The sequence below is a fragment of the Eulemur rufifrons genome, chromosome 2 (genome assembly GCF_041146395.1).
Source record: "Eulemur rufifrons isolate Redbay chromosome 2, OSU_ERuf_1, whole genome shotgun sequence".
Taxonomy (NCBI): domain Eukaryota; kingdom Metazoa; phylum Chordata; class Mammalia; order Primates; family Lemuridae; genus Eulemur; species Eulemur rufifrons.
Genome location: NC_090984.1, coordinates 15,259,494 through 15,270,096, shown reverse-complemented (window position 1 = coordinate 15,270,096; position 10,603 = coordinate 15,259,494). Strand labels below are relative to the sequence as shown.

Here is a 10,603-nt window from a genome sequence, read left to right as displayed (position 1 = left end):
CAGCCTTGATGGCGCGTGTGTGCGCTTGCTCAGGCTCTAGTCTGCGCGTGCGCGGACTGTGCAGCTGGCCGAGCAGCGGTTGTAGTGCTTTGGTGACTACAGAAGTTTAAGCGAAATGCTGATGTTGGTGCTGGTGGCGGCGACCATGGGGCTCTGTCCTCTGGTCAGAGCTCAGCCGCTGTGCCGGTGGGGCTGCCCTTCCGGGGCCCGGGTGCTGCCAGGGGTCCAGTGAGGGCTGCTTCCCCAAACTTATGAGTCTTAGAACTTGACTGTTAGGAATCCACCTTGAGGCCGCCTTTCTCCCGCCCACCCCAACCTGTCAGCCCATCACCAAGTCCTCTCATTGCTACTTAAGAACCTTGGCCCGATTCCTAACCTTTCAGGCCACCTCCTCCGCCCCTGCCCTGGGCTTTGCTGTCCCGTCCATTCTCCACCGGGCAGCCAGGGGATTATTTATAACCGAATCTGATCTCCTCGTTGCCCTCCCCTGCTTCTCCCTGACACCCAGGATAAAACCCAAGTTCCTGGCACAGCCTGCGGTCCCTCTCACGATCAGACCCAGGGTTTCCACAGATCAGGGCTGCTGACATTTGGAGCCGGGTAATTTTCCATGGTGGGGGCCGTCCTGTGCGTTGTGCCACGTTAGCACCGTCCCTGGCCTCCATCCATTACGATACCAATAGCACCTTTATCCCTAGGGTTGACAAATCACTCGAAAATGTCGCTAGGCGTTGCCAGGTATTCCCTGAGGATCTGAGAACCGTACCCCTGACTCCCAGATTGCGCCAGCCAGGGCCTCCGGGGTCCAGACTTGACGCTTGCTATTTCCTCTGCCTGGCACTCCTCGACTGGTTTGCTGATTATTCAGAACGGAACTCAAATAGCACATTCCTTCCCCTATTTAAAGCTCCGTCCTCATGCATTGCCTTTCCATTCCCCGTCTCCCACTGGTACTTCTTCCTGCCACTAACTGCTATTTATTTTTTGACAAATTGTTTCTTGTCTGTTGCTAGGGTGTTAGTTCCATGAGGTCGTAGACTCTTTATCTTATTCACTCCTTATCCAGAACATTTTAAAATTTCAGTAAATGTTAGATTAGTGCAGCGGTCCCCAACCTTTTTGGCACCAGGGACAGGTTTCATGGATGACAGTTTTTCCACGGACTTGGGGGGCGGGGGAAGGGTGAGCGATGTAAATACTGATGAAGCTTTGTGGCCCAGGGGTTGGGGACTGCAGGGTTAGTGGATACTGTGTGCAAAGTGCCACAGGGGCTAGACAGTTGCTGAAGCTTATATCCTGCCCTCAGAAAACTCATCCTGCCTGGAGTAAACTGTCACATTCAGCAGGGACCTGTTTGCCAGTGGGATAGTAAACGTGTTCTTACAGTGCATGACCTCATTTGATCTTTACAGCAAGGTTCCTGGGGGAGTGATTCCTTGACCTTATTTTATAGATGTGAAAACAGAACCAGGGAAATTAAAGACACACTTGCCTAAGGCACATAGCTAGTAAGCGGGTAGGAGTAAGATTTTCCAGTAAGATTTACTAGTAGGAGTTGTCTTAAGGTCTGAAAAGATGAGTTATATCCAATTCTTCCCTTTCCTCACACCGGTTCTCGAAGAATAATCCCCAGACCAACAGCATCAGTCAGGCTTACCTCGGACTTTGCTAGAATTGGTTAGAAATGCAGTTCCCTGGACCTACTGAATCAGAGACTTGGAGGTCAGGTCCAGCGAACCATGGTTTATCAACCCTTCTAGGTGATTCCAATGCACTCAAGATTAAGAACCTCTCCTGTAAACAATGTAATCATTCCAGCTACCGCAAATCCCCTAAAAATAACCCCGAATACCTAGAAGCAGGAGTTCCTAAGCTGACTCAGCTGAGGTTTGTGAATGAGCCTTTAGGAAACTCTCTGGAATGATATTTATGTTTTTGCATGTACATATATCTGTTTCTGGAAGAGGAGAGCCCACAGTTTCATTCAGTTTTCTAGGGGCTCCCCCTACCCCTAAAAGCATCAAGAACAGGTACTTTAGTGTTAACCCCGAGGCAACCAGGTAGGAAGAGTCATGCTTAATATTCAATAAAAATTGACAGATGCTCTCTTGTCGCTTACCTTTAGTGCTCGCACAGTGAGGACAGGAAAAGTGTTTAATGTCGTGCGGGAAGTTGATGGGGTATGTGGCTCCATACTTAACGTTCCTGACATTTGTCTGTCACTTCTATGTAATCACTGGATTAGAACTAACATTTCCTAGTGTTCTTGGGTGCCAGTGTTGTCAGGCATTTAAGAACATTACCCCCAGCCTGAACAGGAGCGAGACCCCATCTCTACAGAAAACAGAAAAATTAGCTGGGCATCGTGCATGCCTGTAGTCCCAGCTACTAGGGAGGCTGAGGCAGGAGGATCGCTTGAGCCCAGGAGTTGGAGGCTGCAGTAAGCTATGATGACACCACTGCACTCCAGCCTGGGCGACAGAGGGAGACCCTGTCTCAATTTAAAAAAAAAAAAGTTACTTTTTCCAATCCTTAAATCCACTGCCCTTTGAAGTAAGGATTAATCTTTCCTATTTCACTAAAGTTAAGAGAGATCAAGTAATCTGAACAAAGCCAAGAGGTACAAGTGGGTTTAGAACTCAGATTTTCTGAAGTTTTACCCAATGATCTGTCTATTTCTCTCTCTGATCTTCAAATGCAGAATAACAGAGGACAAAGCCTGTGGCTTTGTTTACCTAATATAGTGCAGCAGAAAATGTCATTTTACTCAATATGTACTTAAAATGCATGAAGTAAAAATATCCCAGAAAACATGAACCCAACCGTAACCCTAACACCTTACACCTAACCCTCCCCCTCACTCTAACTCTAACCCCCTAACCCTAAACCCAAACCCAAACCCTAACTCTAACCTTAACACGCTACCCCTAAGCCTAACCACTCCAAAAAAGAAAAAAAAATTCTGTCAGTTCAAATGTGTTCCCTGTTGACAAAACTGCATACTTTCAGAAGTTGTATCAGCTACTAAATCTTCAAGTGATTAAAGGTTTTCATTCTCTGGCCTCTCTTTCTGATAGCTGATCATCTGGAAGTGAGCAGTATAACGTGTCTAAGAATGAGATAGGATGTTAATCATTTACCCAGCGAATTGTTTTAAATGCTTTTGGACATAACTGTAGATTCACAGTAAGTTGCAAGAATAGTAAGGGGAGGTTTCAGGGACCCCTTTCCGTGCTCCCAGCGGCTGCTTCTGTCATGACTATTGTGCCATACCAAAACAGGAAAATGTCATTGCTACAATCCGCCTACCTAATGATTTCACCCTTTACGTTTGTAATATCACATATTAGGAAGTTGTTTTTGTCTGCCATTTACTGTTATTGATATTCTTAAGATTTTGTGATTCTCTCTCTAGGACGTCCTGTATTTCCCATCTACGACACCACGCGTGATTAAACATCCTTGCCAGAAAAACGTAGCTGTATACCTTGGGTGAGCGGCCATTTTATGTACCATGACCTTCCTGTTTATTAAAACTTTAGGTTTGTCCTCATTCATTCATTCAGCAGGCAGTGAAGAAGATGGCTCTGCCCTGTGTTGCTAGTTGCTAGCCTGCAGGGAGTCCGTAGCCAGGGGCTGGGTTCAGAGGAAGAGAGACAAAAAGATTGGCAGGTAAGTAAAACAACCACAGTATGATGTGGTACCACCAATCACAGATGCTTGATCTAAGTGCCCTTGGTGCACCGGAGGAGAAAATGCTTAGGAAGCTTCCGCTGGGAAGTTGATGCCAAAACTGGGTTTTGAAGGATGAATAGGAGCCTGCTGGGTTTTGAAGGATGAATAGGGGTCCTCTGCGTTTTGAAGGATGAATAGGAGTCCTCTGGGTTTTGAAGGTTGAATAGGAGTTTGATGGGGTTGGTGGGGGGGCAGCCAAAAGTGTATGGGCTCAGAGCAGCGCATTCAAAGGAATGGAAATCCCATGCTCAGCATGCACCTGAGGTGGTCAGGGTACCAGCTTAGAAAACCAGATCTATACACCATGCCAAGGTGTTTACCCTCATCCTGAAGGCAGTGGAGGATTTGGGGCTGCATGATTAATGTTCGTATTCAAGACACCAATCTGGCAGCATTGCAGAGGGGACCAGACCGGGGAAGGGATGGAGGCGGGGGACTAACAGTGAGTATATACAACAGCCCAGGCCAACAAAACAAAGCAAAACATGACACAGCCCGAACAGAAGGGAGGGCCACACAGAGGAGGAGGAGGCAGATTCAGCAGGATGTGTGGACACGACACACAGGGCGTGGAGAATGAAAGCGAGCAGGCAGTTCAAGGAGGCCCTCCAGTTCTTGGGTTGACCATTTGGAAGGATTTGGTGGAAAGGATGGAGGATGGTGGCTAATGGTCTGGTGTTTGTGGAACATGGCTGTGGTCATGTTCACAGTCACCCAGGGATCACGTGCTCAGCGACAAGAGGCTCTGGGGAATGTTGATTCTACATATCGGGTAGAAAAAGAGAAAGAGAAGTAGGAAACCAGGAGTTGGAGGCTGCAGTGAGCTATGATGACGCCACTGCACTCCAGCCAGGGCAGCAGAGTGAGACCTTGTCTCTTAAAAAACAAAACAAAACAACAACAAAAAACCCTTGCTTACTTTAGTGGGGATTAAAGCCATATAAATTATGCAACTGAAGTTCATCCTGGCACCTAATGGACTTTCTTTTCTTTCTTTTTTTTTTTTTTTTTTTTGAGATAAAGTCTAACTCTGTTGCCTGGGCTAGAGTGCTGTGGCGTCAGCCTAGCTCACAGCAACCTCAAACTCCTGGGCTCAAGCAATCCTCCTGCCTCAGCCTCCCAATTAGCTGGGACTACAGGCGTGTGTCACCATGCCTGGCTAATTTTTTCTATATATATTTAGTTGTCCAGCTAATTTCTTTCTATTTTTTTAGTAGAGACAGGGTCTCGCTCTTGCTCAGGCTGGTCTCCAACTCCTGAGCTCAAACGATCTGCCCGCCTCGGCCTCCCAGAGTGCTAGGATTACAGATGTGAGACACCGCGCCCAGCCTTAATGTACTTTTTATATAATTTTATACTTGATGTGGTCACACTTTTAAATGTTACTTCAAGAAGTCAAATACCAGGCTGGGTGCAGTGGCTCATGCGTAATCCTAGCACACTGGGAGGCTGAGGCAGGAGGATTGCTTGAGGCCAGGACTATAAGAGCAGCCTGAGCAAGAGCAAGACCCCATCTCTACAAAAAAATGGAAAAAATTATCCAGGTGTGGCGGCGCATGGATCTGTAGTCCCAGCTACTCAGGAGGCTGACACAGGACACTCACCCAAGCCCAGGAGTTGGAGGCTGCAGTGAGCTATGACGATGCCACTGCACTCCAGCCTGGGCGACAGAGCAAGATTCTAGCTCCAAAAAAATAAAAAAGTAAAATACCCAGACTATAGAGATTTGTGCATACAAAATAAATAAATGATACCTAAATGGTTCCTAGTTAAAAAAGGGATTTTATTTGAATGGAACATTTTTTAAGTACCCCCACTATGTTTTTTCTTTTCTTGCGTGAAACTGTCCTAATTTAACTCATTTGTGTTTTATTTCAGAAGACAAGTTTTTTTCACGACAGATAACTTTGAGAGTAGCCTCCTTCCTTTAACCATCCCTACATCAATGCAGGTAGTTATCTTACCCAACAATCTGAAGGCAGCTAGAAATGAGTTCTATTTAGGGGAAGATATTGTTCAGAAAGATCAGACTACTCTGTATCTGTTAGTTTAAAGGTTTATTTTATAATGTACCACTTAAAGATGTTAAGAGCAATTTCTGGCCGGGCACAGTGGTGCAGTGGCTCACGCCTGTAATGCCAGCACTCTGGGAGGCCAAGGAGGGAGGATCCCTTGAGCTCAGGAGTTCGAGACCAGCCTGAGCAAGAGTGAGACCCCATTTCTACTAAATTAGAAAAAGTAGCTGGACGTGGTGGCGCCTATAGTCCCAGCTACTTGGGAGGCTGAGGCAGGAGGATCGCTTGAGCCCAGGAGTTGGAGGTTGCAGTGAGGTAGGCTGACCCTGGGCAACAGAGTGAGACTCTGTCTCAAAAAAAAAGCAATTTCTGAGCCAATTACCAAAATAGGGTTTCTTTTTATTTCCCCAAAAAGGAACTAGAATGGTTGCAGGTGATTTTCCTTTTACATTGGTTGTGTTACGAATAGACAGATTGGATGGTATCCTACTTTACATGCAGTAACTTCAAGGCCTCCCTAAATTGTCCTAAACCAAAACAGAAAAATCACCCTCTCCGTAACTATCTTGAGAAATTCTACCAGTGGCACCTACACTACATAAAGTTTTATCATCTATGAACACACTAATGTTTTTCCTAAAAGGGATATTTATCAGTTATGCTAGTCATTCATCATTTATACTTCAGGCATTGTCCTCACAGAAGGTTCTGGTAAAAGAGAAGGAGATGGAATGAATTTAGGTATCTGAGAGCACTAAATTTAGACCAACTTAAATTTCCCAATTTTGCTGCCTAGCTGGCCCCAGGACATATAGTTCCCCTTACTTAAGAACTAAATAACTATTGCTGGCATAAACATTTTTTTATTTTAATTTTTCTTTTTTTCACTTTAGATCATTTACACCAAAATAAACATTTTTTGAATGCATGTCTAGAAATAGTGCTTTCTTTTTCTTTTTCTTTTTTTTCTTTTTGAGAGTCTTGCTCTGTCACCCAGGCTAGTGTGCCGTGACGTCAGCCTAGCTCACAGCAACTTCCAACTCCCGGGCTCAAGTGATCCTCCTGCCTCAGCCTCCCAAGTAGCTGGGACTACAGGCTCCACCACCACGCCTGGCTAATTTTTCTATTTTTAGTAGAGACGGGGGTCTCGCTTCTTCTGAGGCTGGTCTCAAACTCCTGACCTCAAGGGATCCTCCCACCTCAGCCTCCCAGAGTGCTAGGATTACAGGCGTGCGCCACCGCGCCCAGCATAGTAGTGCTTTCTGAATCCTCATTTGAAAAGATGCAGTTATCAATAGCATACATATTGTTATTTTTAGGTTGGCGTGCCAACAGTGACATCAGCCCATTTTATTGGTCCATCATTGCTGTTAGTAGTGAATCGGAAAGTCTATATTTATAATTATGAAAATGATTCCTGGGAAGTGCCTATTGGTATGTATATTTTGTGTTTTGTTTGAATTTAGCCAACATCAGAGAAGAGGTTATTAATTGGGAGAGTATAAACGATACTTCTACCTGGATGTCAACCCCAGGATGTCACCTTGTCCCTTAAAACCCAAAAGAAAACTGGCCCGAGGCCCCATCCCAAAGAGTGGGAACCTCGTGCAGTGTTGCCGGTGGGGATTGTGGTCACAGCCACAGAAACCTGCTTGTGCTGAGTGAAATTAACCAGAGGCAGCAATGGGACTTGGTGACCGTTGGAATGTCGGGGGAGGACTGGGGAGAGCCAGGAATGACTGCTAGACGTCTGGTGACCAAGCTGGGTGACGGGGACATTCCGTCCCACACACTTCCCATTAGGGCCAGGGGACAGTAGAGAAGGTGGAGAAAGAAGAGAACCCGATGCCAGAGGCTGGGGGTGGGGTTAAGAGCGAAGGCGGGGCAGAGGTTAGCTCTAGAAAAGAAGAGACTCTTCTCTTTCCTGAGAAAGGGAGGAAGGGAGAGAGAACAGGTACTCATTATGGTGAGGAAGCCACCAGTGCAGGGATTCCCATGAAACGTTCACTCCCCACCCCCTCCCCAGCCCCTGGCACCCACCATTCCACTTCCTGTCTCCGTGGATCTGACGCCTCTAGGGACCTTCTATGGGAGGAACCATTCAGTCCTTTGTAACTGGCTTATTTCACTGGGTACGATGTCCTCAAGGTTCATCCATGGTGTAGCACGGATCAGAATTTCCTTCCTTTGTAAGGCTGAATCATATGCCATGGTGGGGATGGGCCACACTGCATTCTTTTCAGCTGTCGATGAACGCTTGGGTTGCGTCCACCTTTGCTAATGTGAATCGTGCTGCTGTGAACACAGGTGTGTAAGTATCTCCTGAGTCGCTGCTCTCAATTCTTTTGGATATATTCCCAGAATCAGAATTGCGGCATCGTCGGGCGCGGTGGCTCACGCCTGTAATCCTAGCACTCTGGGAGGCCGAGGTGGGCGGATCGTTTGAGCTCAGGAGTTCGAGACCAGCCTGAGCAAGAGCGAGACCCCATCTCTACTAAAAATAGAAAGAAATTATATGGACAGCTAAAAATATATATAGAAAAAAAATTAGCCGGGCATGGTGGCGCATGCCTGTAGTCCCAGCTACTCGGGAGGCTGAGACAGGAGGATTGCTTGAGCTCAGGAGTTTGAGGTTGCTGTGAGCTAGGCTGATGCCACGGCACTCACTCTAGCCTGGGCAACAGAGTGAGACTCTGTCTCAAAAAAAAAAAAAAAGAATTGCGGCATCGTATAGTCATTCTGTTTCCAGTGTTTTAAGGAACCATCATAGCGTTTTCCATGGCAGCTGCGCCATCTTTCATTCTCCCCTACAGCGCACAAAGGCTCCAATTTCTCCACATCCTCACCAACACTTGTTTTCTGTGTCTTCGGTAGTGGCCGTCTTAGTGGATGTGAGGGGCTACCTCCTGGTGGTTTGGACTGACATGTCCCCAGTCATTAGTGATGTTGAGCATCTTTTCATGTGTTTTTTGGCCATTTGTATATCTTCTCTGGGACTGAAGCTTTTGCTTTGGAAATAGAATGAAGGTGTGAATCACTAGAGGTCACATGGCAATGTCTGGAGACACTTTTGGTGGTGAAGACAGGAGGAGGGTGCTACTGGCATCGATTGAGTGGGTAGAGCCAGGTGTGCTATAAAACACAGTGTAGGAAAGTTCCCACAACAGAGAAAGATCTACTCCCAATTGTCAACAGTGTTGAGGTTGGCCGGGCGCGGTGGCTCACGCCTATTATCCTAACACTCTGGGAGGCCGAGGCGGGAGGATCCCTTGAGGTCAGGAGTTCGAGACCAGCCTGAGCAAGACCATGTCTCTTAAAAAAAAAATAGCGTTGAGGTTGAGAAATCCCGCTCTAAACTTTTCTCTATGAACTTCAGGGAACTCATGTATATTTTAAAATTCTCTTTTCCTTCCAGGTATACGACACCCTGTTTCTCACATTTCTGGTGATCATTGTTGTTACGTTGGCAATACCTTTTGTGTGGTAAGTCCATTTTTTGCACTTTCACTTTTTGTTTTACTCTGAACACAGAAATTATGAATAGAAATAAGGATAGCAGGCCAGGCACAGTGGCTCACGCCTGTAATCCTAGCTCTCTGGGAGGCCGAGGTGGGTGGATCGCTCGAGGTCAGGAGTTCGAGACCAGCCTGAGCAAAAGCGAGACCCCGTCTCTACTAAAAGTAGAAAGAAATTATATGGACAACTAAAAATCTATACAGAAAAAATTAGCCGGGCATAGTGGCGCATGCCTGTAGTCCCAGCTACTCAGGAGGCTGAGGCAGTAGGATCGCTTAAGCCGAGGAGTCTGAGGTTGCTGTGAGCTAGGCTGACGCCACGGCACTCACTCTAGCCTGGGCAACAAAGTGAGACTCTGTCTCAATTAAAAAAAAAAAAAAAAAAAGAAATAAGGATAGCAGAACCCCTGCGACTCAGATTATGGTGGGCTCGGGCAGTGTTATTCCTCCGGAGCTCAGAAGAGGGCCTGGGAGGTGGAAGGAGTTTCAGAGGTATTTTCAGATCAACCAACGGACACACCATGAATGTACCCATCTATACGTGACTCTTGAACAACGCAGGGGTTAGGGGCATCAACCCCTGCCTAGTAAAAAAATATGCGTGTAACTTTTGACTCCCCCAAAACTTAACTACTTATAGCCTACTACAGCCTGGAAGCCTTACCAGGAGGGTGCAGGTAGTTTAAACCCACGTTGTTCAAGGTCAACTGTATCGTCTTTTTCTGTTTAACTTGTTATTTCAAAATAATTATAGACTCTGCAGGAAGTTACGAAAATAATAGGGCATATGGGATGCCCTCCACTGATGTCCCCCCAGAAGTCATATCTTACATAGCCATAGTCCGACAGCAAAACCAGGGAGTTGACATACAGAGAATGTGCGTTTCAAGTTCCGTGTCACTTTATGCCGTAACCACAACTGCCATCAAGATACGAAACTGTTCCATCTCCACAAAGCTGTTCCTCATGCTCTTCCTTTACAGCCACACCCAACCTCCCTGCCACAAACCTGTCCCTAATCCACTACTCTGTTCTCCATCTCTAGTATTTTTCTTTTCTATTTTTAGAGGCAGAGTCTCGCTTTCTTGCCCAGGCATAAGGGCAGTGGCGTGATAATAACTCACTGCAACCTCGAAATCCTGATCCTCTGGCCTCAGCCCAGAGTAGCTGGGCTACAGGTGCCACCACACCTGGCTAATTTTTCTATTTTTTGTAGAGATGGAGTCTTGCTGTGCTGCTCAGGCTGGTCTCCAACTGTTGAGCTCAAGTCATCCTCCCACCTTGGCCTCCCAAAGTATGGGATTACAGGTGTGCGCCACCATGCCCGGCTCCATCTTT

General features: G+C 46.5%; 1 protein-coding gene across 1 annotated transcript in view; it reads left to right on the top strand.

The window, feature by feature from the left end:
• The first annotated feature begins 115 nt into the window (after positions 1-115).
• The window catches only part of CATSPERD (cation channel sperm associated auxiliary subunit delta), a 36,292-nt gene continuing 25,804 nt past the window's right edge, over positions 116-10,603 (top strand). Inside the window, exons 1-6 of the mRNA XM_069497071.1 lie at positions 116-186; positions 2,126-2,180; positions 3,416-3,492; positions 5,614-5,686; positions 7,070-7,184; positions 9,166-9,233. Coding sequence (XP_069353172.1) covers positions 116-186; positions 2,126-2,180; positions 3,416-3,492; positions 5,614-5,686; positions 7,070-7,184; positions 9,166-9,233 — 459 coding nt within the window. The remainder of the gene's footprint in view (positions 187-2,125; positions 2,181-3,415; positions 3,493-5,613; positions 5,687-7,069; positions 7,185-9,165; positions 9,234-10,603) is intronic.